This window comes from Gadus macrocephalus, chromosome 15, assembly GCF_031168955.1.
Source record: "Gadus macrocephalus chromosome 15, ASM3116895v1".
Lineage (NCBI taxonomy): Eukaryota > Metazoa > Chordata > Actinopteri > Gadiformes > Gadidae > Gadus > Gadus macrocephalus.
In genome coordinates this window covers 13,013,803-13,031,469 of record NC_082396.1, presented here as the reverse complement: position 1 = coordinate 13,031,469, position 17,667 = coordinate 13,013,803, and the positions used below count along the sequence as shown (strand labels likewise).

Here is a 17,667-nt window from a genome sequence, read left to right as displayed (position 1 = left end):
TTTTTGTTGCGTCTTAGCCAGACAATCAACTTCAGAAAGTCTTTATTATGTAAAAAGAGACAAGTACACAACATAACATGCGGATAACAGTACATTTCTGGTATGAAAAATCAGAAGTACAAAATAATCCAAATGAAAGCGGAGGTTCAATATTGACCAACATTCTTGCTGGCTTTTTTTATTTCCATTTTGAGTCTGTAAAGTATAAGTGTCGCTACATGCTCCTGATAGGCCACAAACATAACTTCCTGTTTTTAGGCTACAACCCGGCTGGCCTCCTTCACGAGGCTTCCTCTCTTCTGCTACATCAGCCTCTCCAGCACGTCCAGGGCCAGCGTGGCCCTCGCCTGCCGCAGCACCAGCCGTGCGTGCTCCACCGCGCACGAGAACTGGGGCAGTGGGCCCGGCAGGGCTTCCAGAGCCTGCTCGGCATCCAGGGCGAGGGCCTGCACCTGTATCCGCAGAGTGTGGAGCCGATCCTCGCCCGGCCCCCGGGACTCTGGGCCTAGGGTGGCGGTCAGGGCGGTCAGGTGTCTGTGAAGCAGCCTGGCCCACTGCACAGGCTCCGCCCACAGGTTCAGCTCACCCTTCTCGAAGAGGAACTCGTCCTCCTCATCCTGAATGTAGACGGGCAGGAGTTAGTCGAGTGTCGAGTTAGAGTGTCCCCCCGCTGGGACTGAATGTACAACTAAACGCCCAATCATTAGCAATGAGAACCCCAGCCTTGCGGATTGTTGTTTTAGAAGTATGAAAAGGCGTCCCTCTGTGTAATCTTGTTCTGCAGACTCCCACCATTTCTATTCTACATCACAAGGACGAAAAGTCCTTCTAGGGCTAGACAACAAAATCACAGAAACACTTCAATCTAAACGAAAAAACCAAACCAGATCTTACCAGACTTGAAGGAATTTCACTGGCGGTTTCCCGTGTGCTCTCCTCATCTCCCAGCAGCCACTCTGCCAGGGTCAGCAGGCCGGCCCGCTCCTGTCCCCACACCACCAGCAGAGCACACAGCGCCCCCACGCCCTGGTCCAGCGCCACCGAGGGGGACACGCTCACGCCGGCCACATCTGCACAGTGAACAGGTGAAACAACTATTTCAATACGTTCACAGGGCGCCCTGTGGAGGTCCTCACCTCACACAGGACCTCACACTGCACTGACATTAGTATACATTCACATAGCACATCAAAAAACCACATGCGTTCAGACTCAACTCAATGTCAGCAAAGTTCATAAAAACATGGGAATGACCAAGTGGCTGCAGCACACTGAAATGACCATATGGTCTCATAGCATATTGTGTTGAGACCATATGGTCTCAACACAATATAAGTTCACGTAGCATATCAATTACAAAAACAAACTAGAGGAAAACTGTTTCAATAGATAAACTATTGTAATATATTTTGTCGATTTCTTAGAGGGCACGTGAGCACTAGGCCAGGTCGCCTGGGAGATGAAGCAGCACACAGGAATGTCTCTGTGCCTTTGATGGGCGGCGTGGTAAACCAACCACAAGGGCTCGTCTGACAGTTACTGCTTAGTAAGGGGTGGGGCGAGGTGGGGGGGGGAGGGTTTGACTGTACTCATTAAAAATCAGACAAACCCCCCCCCCCCCCCCCCTGCTGATTCCAGGGCTTTTGTCTCTGGGCCCTGGACCGGAGCAGGGAATGAACATGCAGAACACACCATACGCCCACACTTCAACACTCTGCTTTGGCACAGAGGATCACAAACTAAACATCGGGGACACTGGGGGTATCGAGTCATGGTGCCTGGGGTAAATCTGCAGCCAATATGTTATCTAGGGCCCGGATCAATCAACGATTTACAGGTGTTATTGTTGCACAGCTGTGCGACGAGGCAGACTGTGTGTGTGTGTGTGTGTGTGTGTGTGTGTGTGTGTGTGTGTGTGTGTGTGTGTGTGTGTGTGTGTGTGTGTGTGTGTGTGTGTGTGTGTGTGTGTGTGTGTGTGTGTGTGTGTCAATGTGTGTGTCTGTCTGTCTGTGTGTCTGTTTCCTCTGGCTTTGGAAGCTCTTCTGGGAAACGCAACTATAAATCAGTAATCTAACCACCATCAGGGGATGAGTGTGCGTGATATGTGTGAGTCAGAGAGAGAGAGAGAGAGAGAGCGAGAGAGCGAGAGAGCGAGAGAGAGAGCTCGTCAAACAGAGAGAGAAAGTCAGTCAAACTGAGAGAGAGAGTGAGATAGAGAGCGAGATCTAAACTGTTCCCTTTACCAATACACATTGAAAGCTAAACACACCTGCTTAACACAACCAACGTGTCCTGATGGTTTACTCCGCAGCATGTCACAAAAGGAACATGCCAAGAGGCAAAGGGAACAGAAAGGACGGCAAATTTGACCTGGATGTTCAGAACATTGGTAAATGACAGGCTTCTTGCAATTGGTCTCAACAGTATGTTTGAATTGGTCCACTAAAGCGATGAGTAGAGACGATCCTCTGAAACAGAAAGGCAACCATTACATCCCGGCCAATAAAAACACAGCTAGAGCCTGATCGACATCGGCAGTACGCAGTAGGGCGTTGGTGTTCCCACTATCATCTATCAAATCCATCGTCTCTTAAAGAAATAACCCTTAAAAAAAAATCACCACAACTATCATTCATGTATCAAGAAGATAACACATGGTCATTAACCGATCAACGTAGAACCGTACAAATGTAATAGATGTTTTGGTTGCATAAAAGTTCACATCAAGTCACATCAATTCTAGTCCAAATCATTGAATCTACATCAGGGCCTTCAGGACTCCATGTGACAGACAGTATGCCGCTCTCCTTTGAGAGGGGCCCTTGGGTCAGGTAGATATCTGCTGGGCTTGTAAAAAAAGGGAGGGAAAGTGGAGGTGCCAGGACAAACACCTTTAACGCAGGCGGCGCCGGGGGTTGTGTGTGTGTGTGTGTGTCTGTCTAACATCATCACTACGGCTAATGGCTCCAGTTGTCCATGCAGCAACTACCTGTCACACTGTCAGTCAGATGGTAACACCAGAGACATCAAAAGACATTTAGAGCCACCAGCCAAGACACACCATGGGAAGAGTGAGAGAAAGCTTGTGTAGCGTGGTTTTCAGGAGCTTGCACACACACACACACACACACACACACACACACACACACACACACACACACACACACACACACACACACACACACACACACACACACACACAGTGTACGTCTTGATTCCTGCAGGGTGGAGGCTGGGTTTGGGTGTGGAGGCTGGGACGGCCAGTTTAGTGGACATAAAGAGATGCTGCTGATTGCAGTGTATTACAGGGCTCTGACAGGTGGTCAGGTTTGAGTGACAAATTCCTTTCTTTACCGAAAAGCTGCCCTCCACCCCCTGCTCTGTTTTGGATTTCTCAGAAGGCCTTGATGTGAGACCAGGGCAGCAGCCTCATAACCTCACCAACACAACCTCCTCCTCCACCTCCTATCAACCCTCACAATAGGAAATCTTAGCTGCATTCAATTCATCCTCAAGTTCTTTTCTTTAAGCTGTGGTTTTTACACATCGCTTAATGCAATCTCCCCCCACGGCTTTAAGCAGGACACCACTCTATTTTCTCAAGGGGATAGTCTTACACGCCCATGTCGGCGCGTGGGTTTAGTGTGTGTGTTCTGTGTGAGTGTGTGTTGAGAAAAGAGTGTGTGCATGTGCGTGTGGGGGCATGTGGGTCGCTGTTAGTCAGTATTGTTTTACACCGAATAACTGTGCATGTATTTGACAAACTTATCTCCCAGTAGTACAAAAGGGTTTCAGTTGAATGGCTGGAGGTTGGGGCAGGGCAGCAGGTGTGAATACACTGGGTGTAGCACTGCACCCACTGGCACTCTCTGGTTACACCACGACTGGGCACGGCCAACACACACACACACACACACACACACACCATGGTGTGTGTGTGTGTGTGTGTGTGTGTGTGTGTGAGAGAGAGCGAGAGTAAGAGCTTAACCTTGGCAGTGTCGCTTGCGACATGGTACAACGGCATGGTAGTTTGTTCACACACATATTGGGGCTTATGATAACTTTTCCATTAGCGAATGAGGACAGACCTCTCGCTTTACAGCACAGAGATTTCAAAGAAATATATTTTTTGTAAGTATACACAATTTGAGATGTGCGACTCATTTTAATCAGTCACACCGTACGCCGCAATAGCACAGCAAAGCACTGTGAGCCTTGACATGAGCCAATTCGATTTTTTTACTGTATACATCTTAATGAACCTAAGCCCCTCCACTGCACACACATGTATGGCCACAGTGAAAGATGGATAAACACTGACATTTTCCAACTAAAACCACTCAGCCTGACACTGATCTAAGTTATTATTTTGAAAGCAGGAGACATCAAGGGTGACATTACGTCAGTGGTAGAGTAGGGGGGGTTACGGCACTGGGGGTATCGCATGTCTTATTGAGCAGGGATAAAGGGAGAGGGATGGAGAAGAGATAGGGTGTGGGGGGAGGGCTGTTCTGTCAGAAATGGGCCAGGAGAACGGATAAGAAATCACAGAGAAGGCTGCGTGAGGGTGTGTAGCCATCCAGGCTTAATCGCCTGCCATGGGGGACTTAGGCTACACTAATATTTCCATGTCACTGAAAATGTGCTATTTATTTTGTTAACCAGCGAATATCTAAGACAAAAGGTTTTCTACAGCAAAATATTTCACCTGGCAAGTTGAGGGACATGTTGATGCCAGGTGCCGGAATAATACATAATGCTGTGCAGAGAAGTGCACAGGAAGGATTTTTTGTGTGTATGAATTTCATCCGATGACTTCACAGAGGGAACTGGGACTTCGCACACCAAGGAAGTGCAATGCACTAGTTATGATAGACACACTTTAAATGACCAGAGGCGGGGACAGGCCAGTACCCCATAGCTGTGTGGTATCCAGGTTTTGGAATTGCATTATTCGCCTGACTCTGTGCTCCATTAGTTTCCCATACACTGCAGTTCAACAGGCCTATTGTAGTAGTAACCATTTTTCAAAATGTAATTGGTACAATCAATCTTTTCGCCACTTTCGGGAAAATTTTCCTCAGATAAATGAATGACACAAACACCCATGAAACCGAACAAGCAACCAGTTTGTCGAGAAATCCAGGTTAATTATGTGTGTTCCTCGACCCCTGTTTAGTTAATTATGGGAGTTGACACAGTGTTAACTCTAAGCTCATTGAAGTGCACAAAATCTCAGGAAAATTTGTAGCTATGAACTGCAAACAAATTTCCTCCTCCTTCACCGCTGAGCATTCATTTGTGCAGAAACCTATGCTGCATTCTATGTATGAGGCCCCAGGTTTGGCTGTGAGGAGTGCCTGTTGGGATAACCTGGATCCTACAGGCAACAGGTCCTGTTGACAGGGCCTGAAGAGGGGTACAGTGAAGCCCAAAGACAAGGAAGTCTGAGGTGTGAGAGGAAAATAAATAAGGAGAAGGGCCTGTGTGGGTGGTAGGGTTTATGTGCAGGGAAGGTGTGAAATCAAAACAAACCTTACACCAGCAACTTCCTCTCACAGAGGCCGGGAACATCCAGGCCAGAACCACTGTCACAGTTCAACAACAACAACTACAACGACGACACAATAGATACTATTTCCATGGAGACTGCAGACTTTCAGCAGCCACAGTAGACATTACCATGAATATAATAGTTTCAAAGAGGTTGATGGGTTCCACCATTGGCCTCAGAAAGGGCTTGTTTAATTTTTCAATGGTTCTCATGCAAGTCAATGGGCCCCTCCCTATGGGATGGGAGGGGCCCTCGCAGCACGTCTGTCCCCATTGATTTGTAAATCTGTGAATGCATGCTTGATATTCTTTGCCTGTAGGCCTGTGGGCTGCATGTCTCCAGTTGGGAAATAAACAAAACATGCCCGTGTTTAGCACTACAAAGGCTTTCGTCCACGGCAGGACATTGGTCTACAAGTCGCTGCTGCGTGTCTGTCCCATACGCTGGGCTGAGACGGTGGAATGGGGTTAAGGTAGGTTATGACCTACTGGGCCTGCAGGTCATTATGAAAGGCTTGAAGCGGAGTGGAGGAAGGATAGGCTCGAATAAATACTGGCGGCGACCACTACTGGGCTATGTCAACACTGAACAACAGTGCATTGGTCTGCTTCAGTTAAAACACACACACATTGTAAATCCACCTCCAGGGCGCACACACACATACACACCGAAAGTCCACCAAAGTCCCTGGCAGCGTTTGCTTTTCATCCCTCCGTCTTTCTCTCACGTTAGTACAAACCTGGGAAACGCACAGTAGAGTTTGATTTCAGATGCAATTAGTGAGGGAAAGTGAAGTGGTGGCCATGTTGGCAGTGTCGGGCTGGGGGGCTGAATTAGATTGGCTCTTCTGGGCCGTGGGGACAATAGGTCCACTGTGGTTCACAGCCCTGGCAGGAGAAGCCTGAGCCCTGCTTACCGTGATAATGCACGGGCACACTTGAACGTGCACTTGCCCACGTGCACACACATGCACTTAAAACCCAAAACCATACCGAGGAGTTTTTGGTTGGAGGAATTGTAGTGCAGACTTTCTAAACCGAGTGTGCACAGACACTTCATGTTGTCAACTAGTGTCTGTCGCCTTATACTCCCAGTAAGGCCACAAAGCTTATGCAAAGCTTGTTGGAGAAAAGAGAAACTGCATATCTGTATGTTAATTGCTACTTATTGAGCGATAGGTAACAAAATAGGGGAGAACTTGAAGCCAATTTACCCACAATAACCCATTTGGTCTGATCCACCTCCCCCATGGCTCCCGCCAGCTCCCTGCTCTCACATCCCCGGCTGGCCCTCCATATCAAAGACGGGGAGCTGTCGCCTCCGTCCTGGCCAACTCACACCTCACCTACTTGACTTCAGTGGCAGGTTGTAAAACGCAGCCCCCCCCCCCCCCCCCCCCCCCTCCCCAAACACAGCCACCTCTCTCCTATTGACGCATTACTGCCGCTAGACGAGCTGTCTCGCCTGGGGCCTGGGTCCTACCAGGCAACGAAGGCCCATTTGGATTATTTTATTAAATAATGAGGCTTTACTTGATCACGACTACATTTGGGCGGATAGAGTGGATGAACCACACATGAACAAACGGGGATCTCCCACGCCCTGTTTCCCGCAAAGATCACGCACGCACAGGCGCGCACACGCTGTGTAATTATGCCTATTGTGTTTGGTGTGTGTTTAGAGCGAGAAGGTCTGAACTCTTTGTCATGATGTCTAGGCTCTGACTGATAGCTAGCCTTCTCAGTCCCTGTCAGTGTAGAATAACACCAGATAAGATAGGATTAGATAAGGATAAGGGCATGAGCATAGAATAACAGAATTCCAGAGAGTGGGAGTTGGGCAAGACACCTTGGCAGATTCTATTGATGCGGGAAAGACAAAATAGAGACGTGCCTGGGCAGGGCCTCAGGACGTATGCACGACGGAGTTTACAGGAAGTCACACTCGGGGTTGTTGTGACGACGGCGGGGCTGACAGATGTCGCTCGTCCGGTTGAATGGGTTTGTCTGGGTGACAAAACGGTGTGCGAGAACTTTACGACGTGATGGGACTCTGATAGCTGCCAATGTGTTGTTCAGTGTTTGCGTTCTCAAGCCAATCTTTGTCTTCCAAAAGACAAACATCACACATTTCTGCACAATGACAAATAACCACAGAGACACACGGACACACACACGAGCCAGAAGCCCCAAAGCAGAGCGGGAATTAAAGCTCTTTGTTCCAGGAACATTCCACAATGATCAACCATTGAGAGAAACGACGTCATCAGAGCTCCAAAAAGCGTCAACATGTGTTTATCAGCAGTAAAGTCAACAGGTTGCTCTCGCGCCATGTGTTCTCTGTAGGTGAGCAAACGACGTACCATGTTTGTAATAGATGGGATTGCAATGCTTAAATGCTTGATGTTTGCAAACAAGGCCGGTGTTTCAGTCAGAATCAGAAATACTTTATTGATCCCGGGGGTGAAATGGGTCAATTGATTAATGGGTTAGAATTGATCATGCAGTTAGCGATCCCTCGCGATGCCTGATCAGAAGTATCTCCTACACAGGACACAGACAAGAGATAGCAGGCCAGAGAATATTCAGTTCTGTTTCAAATATACATTTTGGCTTGTGCAAACCTGCAATGACTCATTGTAATGCTGCTATCCATTTGGATTTACGAAGTGGTAAAGTCGCAAATCTCCCAGCTTTCTTGCGGCATTTCACTGAGGCACGCCCCCTTTTGGTCGTAGTAACTCGTCGCTTACAAAGTAGAGCGAGCAGAGCTGTACAACTCGCAAAGAAGATGGCTGCGCCCATAGTTAATGGGGGATGAGATGTATTTTCTTTCTATTTGTACCACGTTGGTGGTTTTAATGTCGTTTTTAAAACCTCTTACACACTTGATTTCATTGCTGCTTTAATCCGGTCACCAATATATGCATTGCACGGTCTTGCTTTGCGTGCAATTCAATGTAAAGTTTTGTTTTGAAGCTGATTTGCTAAAGAGGCTATGTTGCTAATGATGACTAGCCTGCTACGACTCCCCCTCGTGGCTCGACAGAAACACAAATGGCAAACTGGAAGGCTGGAGCAAGGGAAATACGTCACGTTCTCGCTGAAGCTGGTCGTTCGTACCAGCGTACCATCCAAATGGATAGCAGCATAAGCCCACCTTCCTGGATAGTAGCTGGTATGGAAAAAGCACAACTGATACAGAAGGCTATGCCCGGCTGTTGGTTTGTACCTGAATGGAGTAGGTGTGGTGCAACATGGGAAATGAAGTCCGAAGCAGAGTCGCGCACTTCCTGATCCTCATCCTGTAGCAGTGTCAGCAGGCTCCGCCACAAAGACAGCGTGGTAGAGAGGCCTGACACACACAGACACACACATAAAAAAAACAACAACATTATATTACAAAAGCTTCTTCAATTTAGAAGTTTCAGCAAATAATTTGCTGGGGACAATGAAAAAAGGTTAGGTAAAGGTAAAAGGACAATAAACTAAGATACAAATCCATACAATAAAGATAAACCCTATGCCAGGGTGCCACCGCTTTCTGATAGACAAAGGAGTGTGTGGCCGGGACTCACCCAGAGGCAGGGTGGGGCTGGCCAACAGGGGCGTGGTGGAGTTCACCAGCACTTCAGTGACCGCCAGCTTCACCTCTGCTGGATGGTCGTCGCCACAGCATCCACACACCAGCCTCCCCCAAAGGGTCGGGAGGTCACTAGCGCACAAGGTCTGTGCGACACAATACACGTATGAAAAACAAAAGAGACCCTGCTAAAGGATAATGTGCAAGAAGGGATAATGTGCCAGAAAGGATAATGTGCCAGAAAGGATAATGTGGCAGTACCTTCCTTTTGGCTTTAAAATACTATCATTACACACAGACTTTGGAGGCAGAAAGAAACATGAGAACGCAGGGTTGTTCAGTAGCAGTGAAGCTGCGTCGTCACTGCTTAAAAACCAACCCCGGCTAAAAATACCGCGCAGCATTTGGCCGCTTGCGGGAGGTGATATTCCCTGACATCGGCCACGCCCGGGACATTTTCTGCTCCAAGGTCCCTTTGATTTTTATCTGCCAGCACAGCCTCTTTATCAGCCTTCACCATAGTGCCAGGAGTCATGCATTCAGGCAGGAGGCTTACCTGGGGGTCAGAGGTCACCAGTTGAACCAGCAGTCGCGAGGCCAGCGTCAGAGCATCGCAGAGCAGCTCCACACTACAGACAAATCCACAAGAGACCAGGGGAACAGCAGTCAGCAGGGTTTGAATTCCTGGGTTATTTCTATCCCCATCTAAGCACACCTTATAATATTTTTACTTTGGTGGTTAAATTATGCCAGGATATACTCTGCAAATAAGGAAGGGCCTTATTACACACACAGACACACAGGAATTCCCCCCCACCCTCAATACCACCAGCACCCACATCTCCCCGATGTATTGAGTTACGGTCCACAATGGACGTGTGCTGGTACTCTACCACTACTTTAAGCAACACAATGGTTCCAAGTGCCATTCAATCACAGGGGGACAAGAACACGCAGCAACCCAATAGGACCCCCTCCTCACTTTAATCATAACCCTCCAGCCCCTCCAAAGGGAAAGCGGATCCGGCGGTGATGGGGGATAGCTGTGTGCTCGGAGGCAAAGGGGGGCCTTTACAGTGTGACGATGTGCTTTGTAATTCAAAACATTTGAACTCCTCCTATTCACTTGTCCAGAGTGAGAACAGCACACAGCGGTGGGTTTTCAAACAGCTTTTTTAACCCACAGTAACACACCTAAAAACACACCGTGTTTTTAGGAGAGAAATCAGGGCGTTTTTCTTTGTGCCTGCCTCTATACGCTCGATATTGTCGCAAGAGACATGCGTGTTTTGTCATGTTTAGTTGTGGAATGAATCCACACACCCACACCCTAGTGGCGCGCACCTGTGCCCAGGTGTAGGGTTAAGGTGCAGTGTGTAAACCTATATGTTGCTCCACGGACTGTGGCTCTGAATACCAGCGTGTCAGCGGGCCTGCCACCGCCTCCTGAGGGCCCATTCACAGACAAAGGTAGGGGGAGGAGGGAACATTGTGATCATGGGGGGGGGGGGGGGGGGGGGGGGGCTTTGCCCTGAAAGACATCCATTTCTAAGTTCATCCATCACAGCTTAAAGGGCCGGGCATCCAGGTGCTGGGGTTTTATCTTATGCTTGGCGGGGCTGCTTTACCTGTCACTTGATCAGGCGTAAAGGTAACAGTGAAGCTGTTACTCCAAGTATACTCCGGTCAAAGGACCTGGTACTAGCTATCAAGTTTTCTGTTGCAATGCTTTTAAGAAACCATGCAGAAAAAGCATCCGTCCAGAACACATGTTAAAAGGGTCATGGATGAAAAGTGTGAATTCTTCTCGAAAAAACTTGGCAGGTTGGGCCGATCACAGGGGAAGAAGGGGACGCACACATAAGGCTCTGTACTCACCTATGAGCCGAACTTTGGACCAGGGACAGTAGGCGAGACAGAACGTGGATATGAGACAGCTGCTGGTCTCCATCCCTCCAGGGGATCTCCTCACCATGGGAGCTGAGCCTGCACAAGACCCGTAGACTCTGGGAATCAGCAGAGGAGGAGGGGAGGAGAGTGAGAGGAGCGGGCCAAAGAAACAGGAAAGATGGTAGTTGGTGCGAGAGACAGAGGGGCCATTAGAATACTTTAAGGGTACTGAAGAATGTTTCATATACACAGAAGGCAGGAGAGACTAGACAAACATAGAATCGCTTGTAGCCAAAAATAATCATATGCTGACGGTAGATGTTGACAAAGGAGTGAATTAACGTTGACCCAGTTCAGTTGTACAAAATATTTGTGGGAGCGAGTGCAGATTTTCCAAATCTAAGTAGCAGTACCCAGGTTATAATGAGAATGGTATGAGATGATCTATCGTGCCCAAGATTCGAATATTCCTAGATTAATTAGCAGAGGGTCAAGGGTTTGCTGGGCGCTTGTTATGTTTTGACCCAGTAATTGGGACAAAGGGCAAACTAATTTTCCTCCAGTTGCTTGACATTTACCCCCCAGGGCTGACACTCTGGGGTGCGTGTTATGCAGTGTCATTGGAAAAAGTGCCGTGCATAATTACAAGTAAAGCATATAGTGATGAAAGCATGGAATACATGCTGCTCATTTCGAATGAAACCAAATAGACTTCACAATAACATCTAGCCAGAAATGATACATAGATAAGAATGTGTATGTATATATATATATATATATATATATATATATATATATATATAAATAAATAAAAAAAAAATTATCTAAATAGTAAAAGACAAATTCCTAATGGCTTCAATGTGGCAGTGAACAGTCATGAGTTTTTCAATATTGTCTCACTCAATATTGTCTCACCCCAAGACCCCAAAGTAACCGGAGAGTAAAGGTCAGCAGTGGGGAATTCAGCCGGAGAGATGCAACTTAATCTGGTCACATCAGCGCAGCCATCGCACAGAAATGATGGGGCAACTCAGCAAGATTTACAACCCCCATCCAAAATAGAACATCAAATATATATATACGTACATACACACATATGTAGATCTCCATATGGCGCACGCACACACACACACAGACAGACACGCGCGTTTGGTAAGGGATAACGGGGGGGCTGCTTCTGCCGATCTCTCAACACAGCTTTGGTGTCCTCTGGTCTTTACTGCCTGGCTGGCCGGGAGCCCTGGAGTATTTTTACCAGAGCGCCATGCCGGGCAGATCATCCCTATGCACACCCTTAACCACGAGGTGCACAGCTGCCAGCCCCTCCCCCCCCCCACACACACACACACTCACACGGTGACCTCCGTTGTACATCTCCTGGCGCGAGATGTAAGCTTACTTCCTGCATTTCTCAATGTGTCTGTCTCCTAATGTTTTCTCTAGTTTTGCCACCCCACTAGGTTTGGCAGCACTTCTGTCCATCCATCCATCCAACCATGTTTATCGGGTCTGGACAACAGTGGTGGTGGTGGTGGTGGTGGTGGTAGCGTGCAGACCCAAGCAAACAAATGTCTGTTATTCGGTCCATTATGTTCATGGTTAAAAGGATTCTCACTTTCAGAAATAATCAAGCAGTGCCACTAAGCTGTTGCAACTGTGTGCATGCTATCCAAGATAATTCAATGTGAAAAAACCTTTGAATAATAACAATATGGCTGTATGTCCGCATACATACAGAATATATTCGGGCATGTGAGCAGTAAAGGAAAGTGAGAGCTGCTACCAGAACCTATGGCACTAGCATCTGCCTGCCTGCCTTTCCCTCTCTCCTGGCCAGTCTGGCTACTACTCTCTCCCTCTCTGTCCCTGTATTTCTATTTGTTAAACACGTGGGTCTGTCTGGGACTGGCCAGGGCCTGCCCGTCTCTCTGTGTCTCTGTGATTCAGCCCTGATATAGCAAAGTGGGATCTGTGAATCCAGCTGGCCTACCCCTCTCTGCACCTGACTGCTGCTACACAGACACAGACATCCACCCCCACACACACAAACACAAATAAATAGGGCTCAGTCACGTGCAGCAACACACAAAAACTCTGGCCGAAGTCAGCAAAAAACCTTAAACTTTCAAGGCCCTAACATCTCAAGAGTCCAACACCTTGCGTAGAGCTGGGAGAAACTGACTTGGATAGACGTAATTCAAGACTCTCTCAATGCTTGTTAACGTCACATGCATATCGACCTGGAAACATAGATCTATAAAGTCCTGACACAATCATTTCACTTCAAGGCATGTTTTTTTCTTTTTAAAACGGACCCTCACTACCGCTCCACTTCGCTGCCAGTCCTCCCCTCACCCGACCCCACCGAACAAATGGCAGGCGGCTTTTGTTGGCTGGCACGGCCGTGGAGCGCGGCGGGCGCGGCTTAACGGGCCCACGCTTAAGCACTAGCGGCTGGGCAGTAAAGCGGCACAACAGCGCTCTGCTTATGAATATAGCCGCGCGCGGGATTAACACCAGACGTCCTGGGCAAATACGAAGCGCACAGACACGCATCCGTTTCAAAACAACACAAACACACACACACGATTGGGCTTAAGTTCTGGGAAAGGGTTGATGACGGGGAGTGATGGGAGTGACAGGGAAGGGCAGAGCAGAGGCGCGGTTTGAATGAGACTTTCTGAACACAGAACACTGAAACAGGAGGATGTAAAGACCTGCATTTACCCAAACAAAACCAAAGCTGTAAAAGCGCAGAACCTTACAAAATATAGTGTGTGGGAGTGCGTGTTGTCTCTGTGTGTGTGTGTGTGTTGCGTGAGAAAGAAAGAATCAGGGTGTGAGATCTTGGGAGAGAGAATGAGTGGGCGAGAGATGTTGTATAATCAAGGAGAGAAAAGACAGAGGGAGAAAGAGACACACAGGTTAAGGGAAAGAGAGCGATGAGGGGGGGTGGGGGATAGCCCTTTAGCGAAGATGCTTGGCATGGGTTCCTGCCACCAATTAGCCTCTCACGCAAGCCTCTGGAATATGGATTTGGACGTGTAATCAATTTGCAAGAAATTGTCATCAGGAACGAGTGTAAAATGAGAGGAGATGTGTTCATTCTGCCCTGGCCCCTTCTTCTTGCCAAAAGCTCACTAAGCCCCAGTTGTTATGATCGTTTCATCTCTGAGAACGTACGAGTCAAAGGCACACACCCTAATGTATACACACACATATGGGAGAAAGGGAAGATGACGCATGGATAACACTGTATTAAGGTGCATACAGGCTAATTGCAATACATCTAACCAATGCACATTCATCTGTGTGTGTGTGTGTGTGTGTGTGTGTGTGTGTGTGTGTGTGTGTGTGTGTGTGTGTGTGTGTGTGTGTGTGTGTGTGTGCTCCCACCTTGGCCAGACACTGGGGGTGGGTCTCATTCAGAGCCAAGCTGCTCAGGGTGAACAGAGTAGACTTGTCCAACCAGCTGCGTCTCTCCTGCGCCAACTCCTCCTCCTCCTCCTGCTCCTCCACCTCCTCCTCATCAAGCTTCTCCAGGAGCCCGTCCAGCACCAGCTCCCTCACCTCGTAGAGGGGCCCCCGCAGCACGCTCTCCAGGAGCAGGGTCCCTGCCCACAAAGGTCTCCAGGGCCCCTGGAGGCTGGCGCTGAGGGCCACGCGGGTGAGGCTCAGCAGGTACTGCACCGCGCCGGGCCCCAGAGAGCTCAGAAGGGAGGCGGTGGCGACGGTCGGGGGTCCACAGGGCCCCAGCAGTTCAGAGGCCGCCAACACGGCCAGGGTCTCTCTGCGTAGCTCAAGGACCTCGGAGTCTGGAACCCAAAACATATGAGAGGAGACATTTATCACTTACTGGGACCACTGGTTTATCTTCTGGGATAACTTGAGGGAGAAGGCAAGGAAGGGATTAGTGCCTGGCTCAAGGGCATATCCTCAGCAGACGATATGGATGATGTACGGTGGGCTTCAGTTCCCAGGGCCCAGTGCATAATACCCCCCTTGGTTTTTCTTCATGGCAGATGCAGTTACTTTAACAAATGAAGTCCAGACAGCATTATCTGTTTACAACGAACCTGGCAGTGGAGAATACATTCCATCTTCATCTGAGACCGCAACTCTGAAGCCACATTAGTTGTATTTTGGCTATTTGTGTTATTGTGTCTTCATCCTTAGTTTCCACTATATACACACAGAGTAATGGTCCCACTTTCCTTTGTGATGGTGCAGGAACCAATGCTAGAAAAAGTCTTCTATTTACTAGTCGTTTAGCAGATGGTTTTATACAAAGGGAGTTGAGGGTAAGGCTGGTGCCTACGGGTAGACTTTACCAATGGGCTTTGAACCAACAGCCTTTTGACCGGGAGTCAACTATCATAACCATTTCACTTTCCTCCCCCAGCAGGCTACTTTTACTGTAGGATATCGGTATGGGGTCTATTGAGCGCTACGAGAGACACAGCGCAAATCTTCCCCATAAAACAACAAACCGGGATAAAACAGGAAAAAACAAGATTCGAAATTGGTGCCAAAGAGCACAAACAGCACCAATAAACAGATTGCCGGTCCAGGGGGAGCAGAGAGCTGATACACAGGAGGGGAGATGCCCTTTTCTCGTCTGACCTTTTTATTGGCCAGGCCTGCCTGCGCCGACTCAGCCCCCTGGGAATTTACACCCTTAAGTGAATGAAGGACCAGCAAATAAACACACAGACACGCACACACACACACACACATGCGTGCACGTGCCCGCACGCGCACACACACAGATTTCCTCTGAAATCTAAGTGTAATCCGGTAGTAGCGGTTATTGGGTAACCCGATGCCCTTCTAAAGCTGCTCCCCTCGCAGCCAGTCCCTCCTGGAGGCTGCACAGAGCCCGCTTTGACAGCTAACTCAATTAGTTTATCACACACACACACACACACACACACACACACACACACACACACACACACACACATACACACACATACACACACACACACACACACAGAATGAAATCCGGCCAAAGTCAATTAGTTTATCAAACACACACATTTTCATACACACACGAATGCACACACACAAACACAGTTGTGCAGGCACGTACAAACATATACGGCTCACACACACACAAGGAACTCAATCTAGCTGAACTCAACATGGGCCAAGTCAAAAGAGCGGAAAAAAAATGATGCATTCCTCCGGAGACAGGTCCAGGTTACCGTGGAGATGGGCCAGGTTACTATGGAACCTGATCCTCAAAGGGGGGTCCACTGGGTGACCACAGCAAGAGTGGACAGAATGGGGAGGGGTCGGTAATGACTAAGTGTGTGTGCTTGTGTGTGTGTGTGTGTGTGTGTGTTTCAACTCCTAAAAACACTGTGCCATACATTTCTGCATTGTGCCATGTTCCTAAACATGCAAAAACAGAACAGATGTGTCAGGTATTTGGGCATCTATGTCAACCCCGCATGCAGACACATTCAAGAGGAACCCTCCTCAGAGAAAACAATATGAATAAACAAGTGTGTCACAACATAATGAGAATTATTGTCTTCACTCTTAAATGAAACCATACATTTTATAAGTAACAGTCTAAAAAATACTGAACCGAGAGATGCAAGCAGGCAACTAGAACAAAGTAACTCAAACTTTTACCAAAACAAAGTTAAACTGACATTAGTCAGTAAATTCAGACGTTGTGGATTAACATTTTAAAGGTTCCATGGCATGCTACTTTATGAATTCTTTAATATAGATATTAGTGGGCCCCTAACACAGTATTTGAAGACGTTCACGAAATTCAGCCGTGGTACAGAATTACAGCCACTACGAGGCATCGTAGTGGCTGCATCGCTTCCCATTGTCAGTATCCCTCCTTGACCAACAGTGAACGCAAACTCAGCCAGCCCTGGTAAAATAAAATGTTCCTGTAGCCAGTGGGAAGACAAGCAAAAAACGTCCTGTAAGGACACCAATATCCTCAGACAAAGTCTCTGTAAAGGTTTAAAATCAAACCTGTGTAGTATACTGGCCCCTGTAGAAAAAAAATCTGTTAAAATCTTCTTCTGAAACCGATTACCTTTCGGTACAATATACGCTAACAAAACAGGATACACTTTGAAATCAGACCATCACACTTTCTGGTTTCTGGCCCAGGAGCTTAGCAGTCTCAAGATTCAACTGCAGTTCTCCAAATGCTATGCACAGTGCTAATAAAACATAATTTACCGTGAACGTTACCACGCAATGCTAGTTCAGGTGAGTACCGTCGTAGCACAAACAACCTAGCAATTACATTCATAATGTAAATACATCATTGCATTAAATATAAATTGTATTTAAATCTAAACATAGAAGGAAAGAATTCCATTGCCAAATTATTTTCTGGAAACTAAATTGAATTCACGGGAAAGGACATCTTTTGGAGAAGATGATCCTTTTTTTAATAAATTCAAATTTTCTCAGTCCTATCATCATTCTTGATTGCACAAATTGTTTAAGCAGGAGAACTGGAGGTGTTTCCAATAGTCCATCCAGCCCTTACGTCAACAGGAAAATGAATTGGATTTTTCCATTCAGAATGCAGACAGTCAGATTCTACCAGAGCCAAATTCACAATCTTTAGAGCCTGACTACTTATGACAAAGACGCAT

The 17,667-nt window shown here is 47.6% G+C and overlaps 1 protein-coding gene across 1 annotated transcript in view; it reads right to left on the bottom strand.

Moving 5' to 3' along the window:
• thada (THADA armadillo repeat containing) overlaps positions 1-17,667 on the bottom strand; it is a 68,411-nt gene continuing 50,744 nt past the window's right edge. The window contains exons 32-38 of the mRNA XM_060073798.1: positions 14,423-14,841; positions 11,015-11,142; positions 9,693-9,765; positions 9,132-9,282; positions 8,786-8,908; positions 895-1,070; positions 1-617 (exon numbers count right to left, since the gene is read on the bottom strand). Of these exons, the coding sequence (XP_059929781.1) occupies positions 303-617; positions 895-1,070; positions 8,786-8,908; positions 9,132-9,282; positions 9,693-9,765; positions 11,015-11,142; positions 14,423-14,841 (1,385 nt within the window). The 3' untranslated portion in view covers positions 1-302. The remainder of the gene's footprint in view (positions 618-894; positions 1,071-8,785; positions 8,909-9,131; positions 9,283-9,692; positions 9,766-11,014; positions 11,143-14,422; positions 14,842-17,667) is intronic.